This window comes from Euprymna scolopes, chromosome 15 (assembly GCF_053919585.1).
Source record: "Euprymna scolopes isolate OS-2025 chromosome 15, ASM5391958v1, whole genome shotgun sequence".
NCBI classification, from domain to species: domain Eukaryota; kingdom Metazoa; phylum Mollusca; class Cephalopoda; order Sepiida; family Sepiolidae; genus Euprymna; species Euprymna scolopes.
In genome coordinates this window covers 52578874-52599762 of record NC_136496.1, presented here as the reverse complement: position 1 = coordinate 52599762, position 20889 = coordinate 52578874, and the positions used below count along the sequence as shown (strand labels likewise).

The window sequence follows — 20889 nt, the reverse complement described above, 5'->3', positions numbered from 1 at the left end:
TATTGGTTATATTTTTACGATATTTTAAGGGTCAATGTGAAATTTTATGCTCTTTCCAATACACCCAATATAATATTTTAGACAAACTTTTTTTAAATTCACCCCCCATTTTGAAATGTCTATAAAAATCTTAATAATTAATTTACTCATCAAAGTTTTGGATGTCACAAAATGATAAAAGATCAATAAATAAAATATTCTAATTTAAAACAAACAAAAAAAGTTTTTTTGGGGGAAATTTACCTGTAAAATACAAAGTGTAAAACCTTTTTTTAAAAAAAAACGTTGATTTTTTTAAGTGAAAGCTTATGTTATGATTGTCAAGTAAATATTGGACGCTGACGACAATTTTTTCTATTTCATTCAATTTTTTCGCTTTTTAGATATTTAAACAAAAATCACTCAATAAAGAAGAATTAAAATATATTAAATCAAAAATTCATGTACGTATTTCTTTGAGAAAAGAAAAAATCCTCGATTGTTTTTTTAAAGGCAAAAACTTATAAGTAAAATTTGACTATTATTTACGTATGGTGAAACATATTTCTTCACGCACAAGGATAGACGGCTAACGCGAACGTGTGGTTTTTACGTCCTTCTGTCTATCCGTAGTTCAAAACAAGTACAAACACTGCTTCGGCGTTTCGGTAACACCGTGAAAATGCTTACGTAATGCCGGGCTTTTCAAATAGTTGTTTTATTTTGCTCTTTTATATTGAGCACTCGTTTTCAATTTACGAGTTTTCCTCATGAATATTTTCAACTTGGTATATATATATATATATATATATGTATATATATATATTACTATAATTACTTTTTATATATACATGCATATATAATTATTACTATAATTTTCGGCCAAAAACCGATTTAAAAAGATAGCCCTATATCTGAATACATTTTATATAAAATTGCAAATGTTTAGACTAAGAATTAGCTGAGGTATATATTTTTTTTAATTTCACCCCAATTTTGACCCCTTAACTTTTATTCTTTTGGGCTTAAATCAAATTAAAAGGTTGGATCCAAGTCCAACAAAAATTTCAAGTGTTTAGAACCCAAATTGGCAGAGGAGTTTTGTAGAGTTTTCAAAGGTCAAATCGTTGAACTTTGACCACTTGGCGGCCAAATTTCTAGCCGAAAATCGATTAAAAAGATTTTTCCGAATCTCAATACATCTTAAGACAAATCTCGAGACTGAAAAGTGACAGAGTAGTTAGGTAGGGAAATATATACACACAAACACACACCGAGACAATTTCACTTCATATATATATATATATATATATATATATATATATATATATATATATATATATATGAAGTGAGTGAGAGAGAGAGTGAAATTCTCCTGACAGTTGAGGATTCAATTCTCAATGTGGGCGACCGAAAATACAATTACTTAGGACCTCTATCCAGTTATGGCTGACAGAACAAGAGCATGCAACCCTGTGAAGTTAAAAAGGGTTCCGTTCGAAATTCCATCCAAATTCCCGAGTTCGACGGAAACATTCTCGAGTTCGACAAGATATATCTGAAGAAACGTTGTTTACATGATATTCAATATGAGAACAGCAGTCTGATGAATTATTTATAATTCAAATAACGAATCCTCATCTCAAAATAATCAGAAACATAATAAGAAAACCTGTATTAAGATTTTTCCTGTAATCGAATAATACTTGACGTGATAATTTTCTGTAATCGAATAATACTTGACGTGATAATTTTCTGTAATCGTATAATACTTGACGTGATAATTTTCTGTAATCGAATAATACTTGACGTGATAATTTTCTGTAATCGAATAATACTTGACGTGATAATTTTCTGTAATCGAATAATACTTGACGTGATAATTTTCTGTAATCGAATAATACTTGACGTGATAATTTTCTGTGATCGAATAATACTTGACGTGATAATTTTCTGTGATCGAATAATACTTGGCATGATAATTTTCTGTAATCGAATAATACTTGGCGTGATAATTTTCTGTAATTGAATAACACTTGGTATGATAATTTTCTGTGATCGAATAATACTTGGCATGATAATTTTCTGTAATCGAATAATACTTGGCATGATAATTTTCTGTAATCGAATAATATTTGGCATGATAATTTTCTGTAATCGAATAATACTTGGCATGATAATTTTCTGTAATCGAATAATACTTGGCATGATAATTTTCTGTAATCGAATAATACTTGGCATGATAATTTTCTGTAATCGAATAATACTTGGCATGATAATTTTCTGTGATCGAATAATACTTGGCATGATAATTTTCTGTGATCGAATAATACTTGGCATGATAATTTTCTGTAATCGAATAATACTTGGCATGATAATTTTCTGTGATCGAATAATACTTGGCATGATAATTTTCTGTAATCGAATAATACTTGGCATGATAATTTTCTGTGATCGAATAATACTTGGCATGATAATTTTCTGTAATCGAATAATACTTGGCATGATAATTTTCTGTGATCGAATAATACTTGGCATGATAATTTTCTGTGATCGAATAATACTTGGCATGATAATTTTCTGTAATCGAATAATACTTGGCATGATAATTTTCTGTGATCGAATAATACTTGGCATGATAATTTTCTGTAATCGAATAATACTTGGCATGATAATTTTCTGTGATCGAATAATACTTGGCATGATAATTTTCTGTAATCGAATAATACTTGGCATGATAATTTTCTGTAATCGAATAATACTTGGCATGATAATTTTCTGTAATCGAATAATACTTGGCATGATAATTTTCTGTAATCGAATAATACTTGGCATGATAATTTTCTGTAATCGAATAATACTTGGCATGATAATTTTCTGTAATCGAATAATACTTGGCATGATAATTTTCTGTAATCGAATAATACTTGGCATGATAATTTTCTGTGATCGAATAATACTTGGCATGATAATTTTCTGTAATTGAATAACACTTGGTATGATAATTTTCTGTGATCGAATAATACTTGGCATGATAATTTTCTGTAATCGAATAATACTTGGCATGATAATTTTCTGTAATCGAATAATATTTGGCATGATAATTTTCTGTGATCGAATAATACTTGGCATGATAATTTTCTGTGATCGAATAATACTTGGCATGATAATTTTCTGTAATCGAATAATACTTCGCATGATAATTTTCTGTGATTTCTAATTTAATCTCTACTTATCGATAAATCTAGTAACTTCTGCTGTGCTGTCTTTTACTTGGCTATAATAAGTCACTCCCATATTATTATAATTTAATTTACGTTATCAACATGTTTCATAATGTTTCTCCTATTTTCATGATCATTATGTTCACAGACATCTGGTCACTGTGTTCTCCGAACGTTTGTGTCTTTTGTCCTCGTCAATAAGTTGACAATAGTAGAATAATTTATATTATTATATTACTTTTATAAATATGCAGATAATTAATTTATAGATCAGCGTTGTTCAACTGTTATGACCGACTATACTGGTGCAGTTTGAATGATTTATTTTTTTTATTTGAAAACATCTAAATCTTAATTTATGAATAATTTAACTATATTTTCTTAACAAAAAAGAGAGGGGTAAAAAGAATGACAGAATAAAGATAGCGGAAAAATGTATATCTCATATAGAGATGCGGAGAAAGAAATAAAAAGAATAGAGGAAGGTATTCAAAGAGGTTAGGTACTTATATTACTCCCCTAGATAGATAGGGAGAAATCTCTTAAATGAAACTGGGTACACGCAAATTCAAAATGCCCGGGTTGGAGTATCAAAATCCCTCTTCTTGCAATGTAGTGTTAGAAAAAGACTGGTTTTTAAGTACTACAGGAGATGCAAAGCCTTGAGTTACCCGATCGGAGGACGACTTATGCTACATACACAAAGAAAAAGAATGAAATAATTGGGGGGATATTTTACTGAATATTATTACATGTCTCCTCCATTATTATAAAAAATGCCACTTTAGACTTATTACTGACCAAAAATCAGTTGCTTCTTTGTTCAGTTCTAATACGACAAGCAAAATAAAGAATGAGAAAATAGGTAGGTGGAGAATTGAACTATCTTGTTTCTCCTTTAATGTCAGCTACCGACCTGGCAAGGAGAACAACACCAAGAGTATGCTGTACGGCATCAAGCGAGGACAAATTCCGAACGCTACATAACAATCTCTTCACCCGGGCATAACTCGAATGGTTCATGCTGTGAGGTGTAGGAAATTGCCTTTCTTAGTGAAGGAGGTAAAAAGAATTATCAATTTCTGCCGAACCTTCGCTGAAATTAAGTCTCGGTTTTATAAACCCAAAACTGGCGTTTCTATAAAAGCAACACAGCCGTTTGAAAGACTCAATCTTGATTTTAAAGGACCGCTACGAAGCAAAACAAGGAATTGATATATATTAACTGTTGTCGACGAATATTCACGGTTTCCTTTTGCCTTTCCTGCTCAGACATATCGGCTACTGCAATTATACAATGCCTCTGTACACTATTCGCTGTCTTTGTAGTTCCTGCCTATATACAGTCTGATCGAGCGGTTTCTTTCATGTCAGACCAGCTTCGACAATTTCTACACGAACTAAGAGTAGCTATAAGCCGGACAACTCCCTACACCCCTAAGGCTAACTGCCAATGTGAAAGATATAGCGGCATTATTTGGAAGACCGTTCAATTGGCTGCATCAAATAACGGATGTTCGATTGATAATTGGGGAAATCTTTCTGCCGCATTTTACGCCCTATTCTGTACTGCCACGAATGCCACTCTACACGAAAGGTTTTTACTTTTTCAGTGACGGAGCTCGGCGGCAGCTTCGCTTCCATTGCGGCACTCTCGATCCGGTACTATGTTTCTGAGACGACATGCACGTTACACCAAGAACAATCCCTTGGTGGATGAGATAGAGCTCAAATAGCCGAACCTCCAGTACGCTCTAGTATGACATTTAGATGGTAGAGAGTCTAATGTGTTTCTCAGATACGTACCAGGACATTGGACAATCCGTGAGACTCCCCCTGACACTGAAACCTTTCTGAAAGTTGCTGAAATTGCTCCTGAGACGTCGTCTAATAACACTGTCTCCGTTGGGGCACCGTTAGACATTTCGTATGGATTAACACTCTGAATTCCTGACAGATGAAGGACTAGCACCAAAGAAAATCGTGTTTATTCAGAGACTGACTCCAATGCGGAATGGCTTACTCCTCTGAGAAGGGAATGGCTTACTCCTCTGAGAAGGGAATATTTCGGAGCGAGGTATTTTAGAGCTCACAGTCAGGCACGCACTGAAGAGCCTTCCTGTTTGAGTACTTCGACCACGAATAATGGATTGTCGAGGCGGCCACTGCAAGCTTGTGGGGAGCCTGGGCATTTAAGAGACTTTCTTCCCTATCAGTGAGAAATTTAGTGGGGAAGAATGTTGTGAATATGGATTATCTCATCTTTGATCATCCCAGCTATAAAAGCTGTACATTTACACTTGTCAAGTACACGAGTAGTAAGATTCTTAATTGAATAAAGATTACTAGACGGAATCTCTTGTCCTGTTTTCATTACAATATAATATAAAACAATAAATATTGTTTCAACTTTAGCAGTTTGTTGCATAATAACAATCTATATCTCAAGGAAAAACCAGTTGAACTGAGTTGGTATCCATACAGAATAGAAATCTTCGAATTCTCAAGCCTTTAAAATTTAAACTTATTAATTTCAAAAGTATTTTCTCATTTCTACCAGCCACTAAAACAAGCACACACCGTGTTTTAAAGCTTGACTGATTAATTATTTTCAAATTTGTTCAAATCATCCACGTGATGAAGTTCTAGATATTCTCACAGCAGAAAGGAGTTGAAAATGTGATCTCAACTAACAATTGAACATGTTTTATATTTTAAGCATTTATAGAATAGTCGAACGTGAATAAGTAGGGACGATTTAGAAAGAGTTATTGCTCCGTCCTGTAAAGACCACGTGCTCCATTATCTAGAGTGTTTTAAATCTTATGACGGAAAGTATAAACACTTCTCCAAAATCAAAACCCTGAAGACAGTTTGTCGTTAATCAACAGGTTTAATGAAAATGAAGAAATGTTTATACTTTCCATCGTAAGATTTAAAACACTCTAGACAATGGAGCACATGGTCTTTACGGGACAGAACAGTAAAAAAGCAGAGGTCTGACGCCGAGAAGAGGAGGCTGTAGCAGCTAAACCCTAGTGGCCGTCAACCCATGGAAAGAGGAAAAGGCAAGCCCCGATGTTAGCGGTGAAGAGTCACAAGTTGTCCCCTCCAAAGAAAGGGAAAGATGAGGGGCAATAAAGAAAGACTGAGTCACGACACTCCCCGCCTTACGTTTGACACGTCACTAAGCTGTGATGAGGAAGGTCCATAATGGTGCGGGTTCGACTGTGATCAATGTTAGGGTATGAGAAGGACAATTTCTGTAATAGCTCTCAGTAGGTTCCTAGTGCCATCTTTCCTGGATACGTTTACCTCCACTTTCCTGACGAGCCCGTCCGCACTAGGGGAAAAACGAGCGACAAGCCCTAAGAGCCATGAACCTCTTTCTGTCTGCTTGTCTTCCAACAACACTACGCCTCCTTCTTTGAGATTACATTCCTTTGAAGTCCATTTTTTTCGTGTTTGGAGTGAAGCTATGTAGGCTTTCCGCCATTTTCCCCAGAATGTCTCTGCCAGGTGTTGGATGTATTTCCACTGGCTTTTTATGATATCTCTTAGCCAAAATTCAAGTTCATGGATGAAATTTTCTCCTGATTTTTGAGTTAGGAGGGTGGCAGGAGTGAGTGTGCAGGGGTCATTTGGATCCGTAGATACCTCTAGGAGAGGTCTGGCATTCATGAGAGAGGTAACCTCTGCTAAGAAGTTCATGAGTCAACCTCTGTTTGTGTTCCAGTAACATGGAGTCCAAGATTTTCTTTGTCGTGCCGATTATCCTTTCCCAAGCCCCTCCCCTGTGGGGAGCATGAGGAGGGTTTGAACAACTAGGTGCAGCCTTGCTGCCCAAAAACCTTTGGATGGTGTTAAACTCTAGTTTGGATTCTATACCTAGTTCTCTGCAGGCTCCTATGAGTTGGTACCGCAATCAGAGCTTATGTTTTTAGCTGGTCCCCTGATAGAGAAAGAACACCTGAGTGGATTTATGAAACTTGAGGTGTCTAATGATTTGATCACTTCGATGTGGACACCTCTGGAACCCATGCATGTGAATATCATTGCCCATAGTTTGCTGTTGGCAAAGCCACCCCTTGTTCGGCGTGCAGAAATTGTACAAGGACCAAAAACGTCTAGGCCGATGCTAGTAAAAGGTGGCTTGATCAGGAGGCGATCAGCAGGAAGGTCAGCCATTTTCTGGCTTTGGGTAGTGCGCCGCAGTTTTCGGCACATAACGCAATGGTTGATGGATTTACTCACACGCCTCTTGCCGCCGACAATCCAAAATCCGGCTGCGCGAATGGCCCCTTCAGTAAAGAGGCGCTCTAGGTGTTTAATCTGTGCATGTTAGTGTCGCACAATCAGTAACCCTACATGGTGTTTCCCAGGAATGGTGATGGGGTGCTTTTCATCTGAAGGGATTTCTGCTCTGGTTAAGCGTCCTCCAACTCGCAGAATGCCACAGTCGTCCAAGAAGAGGCTGAGGCTTTTGTGCGGGTTGTCCTTGGAATGTTCTCTCTTGTTTCTTATTCGTTTTAGATAAAAACGTCCTTCTGGACGGCTTGGATTACCACGTTCTTTGCCTGCAGGAGCTCTTCAACGGTGCGTGCTCGTTGGCAATGGTGCCATTGGTGCACCCATCTTCTGTTGTGTCTCATGCTCGATGGAAGGTATGAACAATGTGGATAAGGTTGGTTATAGCTCTAGTTAGAGATAACCAGGTAGAGAACCTTTCAAAACGCGGAGATCTCAGTCGTTTTTTTGTAGAGGAAGTCATAAGCGTGAACACCTGAGGCCGAATTCCGGTGTCTAAATCAGATTCAACCAGGCTGTAGTCAGTCGATCCAGAGCAAGTTTCGTTTGCAGAAGAAAGAAATGTTGGGCCGTGTATCTCTTTTTGAGGTGTGAGGCAGGCATTGACCACGTGCTAAGATCAACAGGGTTCTGGTCAGCAGACACATGTCTCCACTGTTTTGGATGGTAAATTTTGCGTATGTATAACACGCGGTTACTTACATATATGTGGAATCATCTGGTCTCGTTATAAATGTATCCGATGACCACTCTACTATCTGTGTAATAGACAGCAGAGTCAAACTGAAGGTCTATCTTGGAGAAGATCAATTTGCTTAGCTCATCTGCTAAGACAGCCGCACAAAGTTCCACCCTTGGTATGGAATATTCTGGACGAGGAGCAAGTTTCGCCTTCCTCATGATGAAGCCAGTTTGGGTGTTACCTTTGAAGTCAATGGTTTTAAGATAGGCAACTGCTGCTATGACCTTCCTGGACGCATTAGAAAAAATGTGCAGCTCCCTACGTGCTACTTTGGATGGTGTTCTTTCTGTGAGAATCCTAGGGATGACGACATCATTTAGAGCTCTCAAGGAGTCTCTCCACAATGACCAGAGTTCGTACATTTCTTGAGGTACAGGGGCGTTCCATTCAGTGTTCCAGTTCGTCAACTCCCTTAGAATAAATTACCTCGGATGGTGACAGGGGCAGCAAATCCCAGAGGGTCGTAGAAGCTATTGAGTGTTGACAGGACGCCTTTGCGGATGAAAAGTCTTTCCATCACGGGCATCTTGAAAGTAAAAATATCCTTCGCGATGTCCCACTCAAGACCGAAACTGTGCTGTCTGGGCAGTTCGTCTCCACCCAAATAAAGATTCTGCAAGTCATTTGCGTGGGTGGGAAGGCGCCCATGACATTTCTACTGTTGGAGGCGATCTTGTGTAGTCTCAAGTTGGATTGTGCTAAAAGGCCTCGTGTTTTTTTTAGTAACGAGATAGCTTCTTCCTCGTTGGAGAAGGATTTCAGGCAATCATCATTGTAAAAGTTGCGGTTGACGAGCTGCTCCACCATTGGGCCATAGGCTGGTTCTTCTTAACTGCTTGTCTAAGGCAGTAAATAGCTATGGCCGGGGATGGGCTGTTTCCAAAGACATCTACTCTCATCCAGTATTCCGTGATTTCCTTGTTGGGGTCATTATCTTGGTACCAGAGAAATATCAGGTAGTTCCTGTGCTCCTCTTTCACTAGAAAGCAGTAGAACATCTGTTTAATATCTACCATAATTGCGAATGGCTCCATTCGGAAACGACTGAGAACTCCAATCAATGTGTTGTTAAGATCAGGTCCACTGATCAAAACGTCATTGAGGGATATTCCGTTGTGTTTGGCGTTAGAATCAAAGACCACGTGAATCTTTTAAATTTTTTTGGATGATACAAGCAAAAATGGGCAGATACCAGCACTCTTCATCAGCCTTAAGTGGAGGAGCCTTCTCGGCGTAGCCATTTTCAAACAACTTCTCCATGAAGAAGAAGTGTCTCCTTGTATCGGGTTTCTTTCTGAGGTTGCGGATCAGCGTAGTAAGCCGACTTTCAGCTAGTGCAATTGTGACTGCTGTCCCTTTCGACTTGTTGCTCCATGATGTTGAGAAAGGCAGTATCCTCGATGGAAGGGGATACCTTTTCGTCATCCTTGGTCCGTTGGAAAACATTGTCACCCAAGTATCCTTCTTTCTCGTGGGAAGACTTATAACTCCAATCTTCTTTGTAGATTTCTTTAACGTGAAGTGTGTTTGGGCAGGGCTCGAAAAATGTGGGTCCTCCCCCCTTCGCTGATGAAGGTGTGAAGGATGCTTATTTTGGGAGGTTTGTAAGTCCTTCCTAAACAGACGTTATCCACTACGACCCAACCAAGGTCCAATTTCTGTGCATAAGGTGCATCGTGGGGGCTGTTGATTTGCTTACGAACGTTGTGCACCCTTATGATGTCGCGCCCCAACAGAAGCATTATTATAGTCTCTGGTTCCAAGGAAGGGATGAGATGGGCTATTCTTCTTAGGTGTGGGTGATGATGGGCTGTTTCAGGGGTAGGAATGTTAGCTCTATCGTCTGGTATTTCATCACATTCGATGAGGTTGGGGAGTGGAAGGCTTACTTCTCCGTCGACAGATCTCACTTGGAACCCACTTATCTTCCAGTAGTTTGTACTACTCCAGCACATGTTTTATTGGACTCTTGTATTGATGTCCAAGGTGGTGGCTCTGGGCGAAGGGCAGTATTGTGTTCTTAGCTGTTGCACACATCACATATCATGTCTGTCCTGCAGTGTCTTGCCTTGTGTCCTGTGGACAGACAGCATTTGAAACAGATTCCTTTGTCCTGGACGAAAGCTTCTCGCTCCTTCAAAGGCTTCTCCCGAAAGGCACGGCATTCCAATAGAGGATGAGGAACTCTGTGTAGAGGGCAGAAGCAAGCCAAGTCCTTTTGACATTTGTAGTCGGATGATGTTGGGGAGACCTCGGTCCTATTTACGGATACTGCTCTCATCCTGTTTCCATTTGAAAGGAGTCGGCCTTTTACTGAGTCTGTCTTGAAACTTGGGTCATTTCTTATTCTAACCTGCTGCTTGGCGAACCCCACGAAAACTTGAAATGGAGGGAAGGAAACCTGGTGTTGGTCTTTATATTTGGATCCAACGGACAGCAATTTTTCTTGTAGTGAGGAAGGTAGCTTGGCTACTAAGAGGTGGAGTCCTCGGGCAGTATCCAGAACAGCTAGGCCGCAAAGGTTCCCATCTTCTCCCGCTGACTGGAGCTCTGCCAGCAAATCTCCATACTCTCTTAATTTCGAGGTGCCTCCTCAATGACTTCAGGAGCACCATAACACTCCTCGAGTCGTTCCCATATTTTTGACAAGCCTTTTGCCTGGTTGTTTATATGCGCCACCCTTATTCTCTTAGCGTAGTTGCTGGATTCCTTGTCCAGCCACTTTATCAGAAGGTCCATCTTTTCGTTAGGAATGAGACCAAGTTCCTTTATAATGTGCCGGAATGACTGTCTCAACACTTGGTAGTCTCCTGGTTTATCGCTATACTGAATTAACCCAGTAGTGAGGAGCTCGCATCAAGTGAAAAGCTTCACTAGGTCGGAGGAGTGCTGGCAAACGTCCCTCGTTCCATCGATTAAACCGTAGTGCACTTCAGGATGTGAAGTGGGTGAGTGATAACTTATAATCGGGGGGGGGGGGGGGCTGTTTGCATAGGTCCGTTGAGCTCTCTGGCCTATGAGGGGGAAGTTGGTTTCCATGTTCGAGCCAACCATAGAGGTGTCCTTGACCGATTTCTTCATTAAGAGGTGGGTGGGATTCAGTCGTCTCTCGTTTTGGTTGATTTGCCTGGTCGGCTAGATATTATCTAACCCATATGTTAGGGTCAGCAGAAATACAATCGAGTTTTGAGCTGGACCGTTCATTTAGCTCATCGGCAGCTTCCTTCAGAGTCTCTGCTTCAGTTACAGCAGCAGCTGTCTCCTTTTCGAGCTGTAGTTTCTCTAATTCCATTTTTATTTTTAACTCTCTTTCTGCACAGAGGGGTCGTGTTTTGGCTGCCTCGGCTTTAGCTTGGGCAGCAGCTGCAGAGATGGCGGCAGATGCTTTACTGGAAGACCGCTAGTTGTGGGATGAGTTCGACCGGTGGGATTTGTAAAACCGGTTGGATTTGCTGTCCGCCATGCTTGATAAGATTAGGGGCTGAGCGTCGCCTGGGTACACATAAGTAGTTCTAAGAGAGAAAGTGATGTAGCCCCTGTCGTAAGTGGTGTTAATAGACTGTTCTTTCCCCCGGGGGAGGGGGCTCCGTGAGAAACTATTCTACGTTGTCAAAAAGGCCAGTATTCCCACTCTAAATATTCAGAATTCAACACACATTACTTCTTACTGCTTTCTTATTTTTAGATTGCATTCTTAGGAGAACTTTGGTTGGTCAACGTTCCGTTTGAAATTGCATTTTCGTCGATTTATCGCATGAAGGTTTTTTATATATAATTTTCGATCAATCATTTTCGCTGAATGTAGAAAAAGAATGTTATTGCTGAAGGCACAGATTAATTAATGTCTGTATTCATTCCATAACAATTTGAATAAGAGTAAATTGATAAGATAGCATTTATTTCAACAGTGTACAGTAGTACTTACGTTTGTGTTTCATTTATGAATATGTTTTGTTAAACGCATGGGGTCATCTGTGAATACCATTTCGGACACAGCTGCATTAAGGAGGTCGATTATAATGATCAAGAATAATAACGGTCCAAAGATCGACCACTGGGATACACCTGCATTATATCGTGTTTAGAATACGACCATTAAGTAATAACCTAGATCTTTTTTTTAGCTAAAAATGCTTTGATTATTATTAAATATTGGCCCAGTAATACCGTACGAATTCATTTTCACGAGAAGATCATCATGCCAGATCATATCAAAAGCCTTGGATATATCTAGCGCTATCGCCTTAGCTTCAGTAATTCTATAAAGAAAAATAGGAAAACAACCAAATATTAAGAGTAGCAACAACGATCCGAGACTGTAAACGTATACACTAATGTATCACCAACTGTGTTCAAACGAATGATCGATATCCTGCTATGTAATTAAAATTGATACAAATATATACTCTAAAATAACAAAAGATGACAAATAATTAAAGTTTGAGGGCAAGGCTCATCGTTAATCCCCGAGCAACGCCTAGGTTGTCTGCTAGCAAGTCGATGAAATGATAAAATAAAAAAAGACTTATTTGCTTTTATTAAAAGCAAATAAGTCTTTTTTATTTTATAAAAATAAAATAAACAAGCAAAAAAAAAAAAACAAACAAAAAAAAACAAACAAAGGCGACAAAAGTCAATAAGAAAATGTGACGTACCTTATTTTCATTGGTTGATCAAGTTAGTGAAAGAAGACACGTGGTAAGAGTTGGTAAAACATCGACATTTTGATTAAACAAGTTTTTCAAAGTTTCTTGAAATAATCATACTCTTTTCTCGGCCAGTTGACTAGGAATATCCTGGGAAAATAGAGAAAAAAGAAAACATAATAAACGAATTGTTATCACTTCAACCAACAGTAATTTTTTTTTGGCGCCAACACAAATAACTGGTATTTTGTAGGTGTAAAAAATCGTGCCTCTTAAAATAGATTTGATCTGTTAAAATAAAACTATTTGTTAGACTGATCATTAAATTCGCTGGATGAAAAATTAAGAAATATAAACAAAAAACAAACAAACAAAGAAACGTATATAAATTAAAAAAAAAAGCTTTTATTTGTTACCAGCAGTTAAGTCGTTTGCAATCACTATATCTTCCAGCTTCCACATGCATAAACTTCTATTTTACACTGTGATATTTTGTGAGCAGACATTTTTATGAACCCATGACGCGACGTGAAAAAGGTAAAACCTTCTTTTTATTCAACTCATGCATCACATATTTTATACATAAATTCTGCAAGTGGGCTGACTAAGAAGAGAGAATTAATCAGTTTCCTAGACTGAGGTAATTTTTATTTTTGTCTTAATCCCTTATTAAGAAAATAATTTTCCTACGTTAAAAACTGAGCTTGTGTCAAACTTTGCAATTCTAGAGAGACTAGTAAATAGGGACCCATTGTCTAAAGATCATTTGAATGATATGGCAAGAACAAGTATTCTTTCAATTTGCACTATTCAATTGACAATCACCGGAGAAAATTAATATTCTAGACTAAGAAGCTGACGAAATGACTCCTGGACAGATAGCACCTCTTATAAAATAGATTTGTTCCAACTTGGATCATCAGCATTATCTTTAGATTTCGAAAATTATGAAAAAACTTGACGCGTCAATGTTATTTTTCGAATGGCCTAAGCAATAATGTTGACATACATTTGTTAAAAAAACCCTAATTCTTAGTTTTTTATCATTTTTAAATTTAAGAGGTAAAACGAACAAACGTATTTATGCTATTAAAATTTTAAAATTGCATACGACATTTGATATATTAAAAAATAATATTTTGGTAAAAAAAAAAATAACGATATAGCTTAAAAAAGAAAGAGAAAAAAAAAGAAATCAAAATGAATGTTCCCCTCAACACCAGGTATGGACATATAGTTTATTGATATTTTGCTGTACGTTTATTCTAATCAGAGAGAATATCTCATTGAGAATAACCCATTCGCGGCTTCTTGCCAATGATTACACATAAAGAAATTTGTACACAGAATAGGTCTTTATTAATTTTAAGATACACAGAAAAGAAGAAGAAATATCCTGTTCCAAATATCCCAGCATGGTTCATCTCTCTTGTATGCCATCTCTTTTACGTGCTCATCAAATTTCGAGTCTGTAAACTGAAAATTGGCAGAGTTATTGCGTAGGAAAATGTACACACACAGACACACAGACACGTCCACTTTTATAGATTTAGCAAAGATATATACGTATGCATAAATATATATGGAAACAATTGTGTGTTTACTGTAAACTTTTTACGCAAATATTATGCCAGTATAAATCATGTAGAATATCTGCATGAATATAATTACACGTAATAGTTAACTAAAGATGATCATCCCATAAGAAAACCGAAAAAAAATAATAGGGACTTAATTAAAATGAATGTTTAAAAGAATATGCAAATTAGCTAGATTGTTTGCTAGTGAATGCAATTCCACAACCCATATATAAGAAAATTGTATTTTCTTTTTAAATAAATAAAAAAGGTTTTAATATGAATATTAATACACACAAAAGAAAAACGAATTTATAGGAATATAGATTTGCCATTTATATCTAAAGTCAATCGCTGGCAAATATCCACGACATATAACATTTTTAGAATGGTATTTATTAGTATTTTCTTCTTACAGGTTAAATTGAATATCTGAGTGTGCCTGGTCTGATGAATTACTGCAAAATCAGAAATCAATGTCCAAAAATAAATGTCGATTTGCAATTGAACAATAATGGTCGAACACCGTTGTTACAGGCTGTGACAATTGGGATTGAAAGATAAAACAACAGCAAATACGCTTATAAAACATAAAATCAGAAACAGAAGTCGAACAAATAGGAAACACATTATAGCAGCTGAGAGAAACGCCTGTTTGACGAACTTTTCTTTCCGCAGATCGTTGCCGATTATTTACTTGGAAACCACGAACCGAAAAAATGTATGCGTTATCGAATTAATACGTTTGTTTATTTTATAGCACGTGCATTCTTTGTATGTTATCAAATTCTGAACAATACTAATTGTAAACGATTCATTATATGCGATAAAGTGAACATTTGCTATTTTAATCATATGAAGCAACTACTGATTCGTAGCTTATCTTTCAACTAAGTCATAACAATAGATTTGATAGGATTTAGAGGAGACAAAACCAATCTGAAAACCGTAGACGAATAAATGTAGTTGTCAAGGTTATCAAGCTGTCTCTCCATACACACTCAGAAACTATTAGTTGGATCATTAAAAAAAAAATAGCAAATTAATTGACAATCATATATACAGTAGCGTCCAAAAATAAGGGACAAAAGTTTAAAACCTAATATTTGTAAGAAATAACAACTGTGCAAAGCTAAAATTTTGACAACTGGTAGTCGTTATCACCCATAATAACATACTAAAATTTGAATTTATTTGCAAAGGATAGAAAAAGAATTATAACAAGTATTTATTTTCAAAATCGGATCGTCCAAAAGTAAGGGACAAAATTGAGAAAAACAATGTAAACAGTATGCTATATTCAAATTTTTTGATTTCCTCTAAAGAATAAGTCTTACTTAGTCATTTGTGAACGTTTCATCAACCGGCACCATGGCGAAACGCCCAAAACTTGATTACTCTGCGAGACAAGTTATTGTGAAGTTACACAAGGAAAAGCACACCATTAGAGAGATTTCAGAAAAAAGTGAAACGTTGCAAGAGTGTTTTAGGTTTTCTTTTTTTCGCTCTTCTCGCACCCCTCCCCTGACATCATTCACTCTTTCATCCCATCATAACGAACATTTTTGTAAAAGTCTGAGGAAGCTACAGACGGCAAAAAAACAGCCGGGTAGCTGAAACAATAATGTAACTTTACAAAAAGATACGGTAATAAAAAATAAAACATATATATATATATATATATATATATATATATATATATATATATATATATATATATATATATATACATATATGTATAAAATAAAATAAAAAAATTACAATTAAATGTACCAAAATGACCCAAGACGGTAAAATTAAAGTATATTATAAATATTAAAGAATTAATATTTATAAAGTTATCTCAGCCTGATGTAAAACCTCGATAAAACCAAATAGGAGAAAGAGCTTTTTTTTTCTTTGTACACATTTTTGTGAATTTTCCCATGGATTTCTGCCTTTGGATTAATATGAACCATCTTCTTCCAATTACGGGATATCCTTCGATTTTACTTGTGCAAATGAAAGTTCAATTAACTTTCTTGAGGTTATATATTTGGATTTTACCGTCCCCGAATTATTTATCTTCCACCAGACTATCCATTCATGTGTAATCACCTTATTCTTCACCATATTCCCTCTGCTTCACTTTTTTTGTTTTCAAGTAAGATCCTTTGACTTACTTCTTGTTTCATCAAATACTTTTGCATGCAAAATCCGATCCCGCATTTTGCTAATTCCTACCCTCTGATGAGAAGGAAAGTATTTCTTCGAAACTCCGCGGATTAAGGACTATCCACTTATGTAGTGTTTCCTTTTCAGATTAAATGTTTTATAACTCATTTCAAAGTGTTTTTAACATGTTTTATTAACTGTTTGATCGTGTGTGTATATATATATATATATATATATATATATTTGTTATCAAGTAAGATCTTTGACTGACTTGTTGTTTCATCAAATACTTTTATATGCAAAATCCGATCCCGCATTTTGCTAATTCCTACCTTCTGATGAGAAGGAAAGTATTTATTCGAAACTCCGCGGATTAAGGACTATTCACTTATCAAGTGTTTCCTTTTCAGATTAAATATGTTTTTAACTCTTTTTCAAAGTGTTTTTTAACATATTTTATTAATTGTTTGCTCGTATTATTTGGTTTTATTGAGCTTTTACATCTGGCTGAGATAACTTTATAACTATTAATTCTTTAATATTTATAATATACTTTAGTTTTACTATCTTGGATCATTTTAGTAAATTTAATTGGAATTTATATATATATATATATATATATATACCATACATAAATATGTATGGAAAGAGTTTTGTGCCTACTATTAGCTTCTTACGCAAATATTTCTTAAGGCTTCCTTCAGTCTTGACTGTAAGGGTGACTGCGCGTGAAATTCTTGTGGCAAGAGCTGCGCAATCTCTAACCACACCTCTCCTCAGTCAACATTGTTGAATACCAGTACGCAAATATTATGCAAGTATAAATTATGTAAAATATCTACATGAATATAATTACACGTAATAGTTAACTAAAGATGATTATCCCACAAGAAAACCGAAAACAATAGGGAATTAATTAAAATGATGTTTAAAAGAATATGAAAATTAGCTGGATCTTTTGCTAGTGAATGCAGTTCCGCGATCCATATATAAAAAACTTGTATTTTCTTTTTGAATCAATAGATAAAAGGGTTTTTAATATGAACATCAATACCCGAAAAAAATTAAAGCCAATTTTCTGTTTTATTATCCAATCTATCTATATCTATATATCTATAAAAGTGAAAATGCCTGTCTCTCTGTGTGTCTGTGTGTCTGTGTACATTTTCCTACGCAATAACTTCGGCTAGAAATTTGGCTGTTAATGGATCAAAGTTCAACGATTTGACTTTTGAGAACACTACCAAACTCCTCCGACAATTTAGGGTATAAACACTTGAAATTTTAGATATAGGTTTCTTGGACAAGGATATAGCTTAATAACTTAATTTGAGCCCCAGACAATAAATGTTAAGGGGTCATAATAGGGATAAAAAAGTGGCCGCTTCGGTCTCTACCAAATTACTCAGACAATTTCTGGTCTAAACATTTTAAATTTTACATAAAGGGTATTCAGAGATAGGGAAAGCTTTTTAATCGGTTTGGGTAAAAAAATTGAGTTACGAATATATAAATGTATGTATGTATGTATGTATGTATGTATCTTTGTTTGCATGTCTGCCTATAACTTTCGACAGAGGCGACGGATCTTTACAAGATCAGTATCGCTTTTAAGTTCGACCTTTCAGACGACAAATACCGAAAAATTGGCTAAAATATTAATTTCGTTACCCTCAACTGGGCACTTTTCTACAGGGAAGGGTCGCTTTTTTCGCCCATATTTTCGAATGTCATCCCCTCTTTTCGACTATCTAGCCTTAATTTAAACCTACGTCACTTCCGATTTGGCGGTGGTCGTAACAGCAAAGACGTCACGTTTTCCCCGTTCTTTTCCTCCTTCACGGTACGGGTTCGGGCCTACCTGCCTACTACCACTTTTTTTTTTGCTCAACACACACTTACAAACACCCGGGCAACGCCGGGCACCCATGCTAGTATTTAATGATTTCAAAACTTATAAAAAATATGACTACAGTACCATCCGCTAGATTCGAAACCAGAACGTTTAGTGTTCCAACTTTAATACTTATTTATCTCTCCAGCGTCGTTATCGGCTGAGCTACCGACAAACGAAACCAAAAGTTTAAAAAATAACCGATTTCGAACTACGGATGTTTAATTTTGTACATGCGCAAAAGTAACAGCAGAAGTAATGTTTTTTCGACTTACCCTGCTAAGGAAAACTTTTTTGTTTTAAATTTTGACCCCCTTAACAGTTATTTTGTCTCTCAAAAACCAAATTAAAAGTATGCTACGTATCTAAATACCTTATATATCAAATTTCAACTTTGTAGACAAAATATTCAAAGAAGAGTTTGGTTTAGACTTTACGCATACACACCGATAATGTCACTTATATATATATATATATATATATATATATATATATATATATATATATATATATATATATATATATCCGTATGCTAGAACGTTTTTATCTCAGATTCTACGTAATTATGCAGAATGTTGAAACTGTGCATAAATAGAATTTAGTGCAATAGTGAAATGAAAGCAATCATCTGAAAAGAAATCATAAGAAATAAATAAGTTAATCATTAACGCTCGTTTTTCAAAAGAATATACAAATTAGTTAAGTTTTATGTAGTCGCTCGTATATCCATGACTGAATATATTAAGAAGTTCGTTTTAATAATTTTTAAATAGAAAAAGTAGGCTTTTAATATCAATGTCAGAGCGAGAAAAAACTCAACTATATAAGTGTATATATTTGTTAAGTGACAGTAGAGAATATTTAATAAAGCCCCGTTCCTCAGCCATGTTTAGAACGGGGTTCTAAATAATATCAATGTTAGTTCATCACGGACAATTAATGACAGATTATTCATGAGGCTAGTTTGAACATAAGCAGTTTCACTTAGCAATTGACAAACCACAAGGGTAGTTGAAAGTTATTTTGGTATGCATCATGAGTGTTATTATTATTATTATTATTATTATTATTATTATTATTGAGGATGAAGGTTGCTGAGAATGTGGTAGGGCTTTTATAGACAGGTATGGCTCAATGGAAAACGGTGCTAACAGCAAACAGAGAGGATATGGGGCAGGTTGGCATTAAACGTGGAATATTTCAAGGAGATTCGTTATCGCCACTTTTTTTTGTAATGATAATGATGCTACTGAACATCCTCTGGAAGAGAGAAAAACTGTGGTATAACTTTGGATCTGGTGACAGACGCCTCAACCATCTACTGTTTATGGATAATTTGAAAATATTCGGTAGAAATGAAAAGGAAATGGAGAGACTGGTAGAACTTGTAGGGACATACTCAGAAGATATTGGGATGGAGTTTGGGATTAGTGAATGTGCGGTGCTGATGATGAAAAGAGGAGTAAAGGTTGATTCGAATGGAATAGTGCTGCCAAATGAAGAAATCATGAAAGAAATAGAAGATACAGGATATAAGTATTTAGGAGTACTGGAGGGTGTAGGCATCATGAACAGAGAAATGAAAGAAAAAGTCAGGAAGGAGTATCTTAGAAGAGTGAAACTAATTGCAAAGTCGAAACTGTATGGAGAAAACCTAATGAAAACAGTGAATGCATGGACAGTCAGTGTTTTGAGATACAGTGCGGGAATTTTAGAATGGTCTGACAAGGATTTGTATGCCATGGATATTAAAACAAGAAAAGTTTTAGCGATGTTTGGTATATTTCATATTCGAAGTAACGTAGCAAGGCTGTATCAAAAGAGGAAAGACGGTGGGAGACGATTGAAAAGTGTAAAAGACTGTGTTAAAACCGAGGAGATGTCGTTGAAGGAGCATGTGGTTAGAAGTGAGGAGTGAATGCTTAAGGTTGTGGCCAATGAAGTGGAGGTATGTAAGACCAAGGCTGATTATGTGAAACGCATGGATAGAGAAAGGGCAGAGGAACTGGCTAGGAAGAAAATGCATGGAAGGTTCTTCCAGGATATAGCAGAAGTGGCTATGGCATGGCAATGGCTTAGAGCTGGGTATCTGGCTAAAAGTACTGAAGCTTTAATTTGTGCAGCACAAGAGCAGGCATTAGGAACACGATTGTTCAAAAAAGTGGTTCTAGGAGAGGAAGTTGCTGCAGAATACCGGATTTGTGGTAAGACCTCAGAGTCAATTGTGCCCCTTGCAGCAGGGTGTAGTGGACTGGCCCAGAGAGAGTACCACAAAAGACACGATCGCATGGGACTACGGATATATTGGGAGGTGTATAAGAAGGTTGGGGTGAAGTGTGCTGGAAAATGGTTTGAGGAGGTGCCT

General features: G+C 36.4%; 2 protein-coding genes across 8 annotated transcripts in view; both read right to left on the bottom strand.

The window, feature by feature from the left end:
- LOC145293826 (potassium voltage-gated channel protein Shaw-like) overlaps positions 1-13045 on the bottom strand; it is a 523690-nt gene extending 510645 nt beyond the window's left edge. For all 7 annotated transcript variants that reach the window (XM_080140468.1, XM_080140472.1, XM_080140473.1 and 4 more), the window contains exon 1: positions 12909-13045. The gene's annotated coding sequence lies outside the window, so the exon portion shown is untranslated. The remainder of the gene's footprint in view (positions 1-12908) is intronic.
- Positions 8226-8615, bottom strand: LOC145294173 (uncharacterized). Its single transcript, XM_080141278.1, has one exon. The coding sequence runs from the start codon at positions 8613-8615 to the stop codon at positions 8226-8228; it is 390 nt and encodes a 129-aa protein (XP_079997404.1).
- Positions 13046-20889: the final 7844 nt, after the last annotated feature.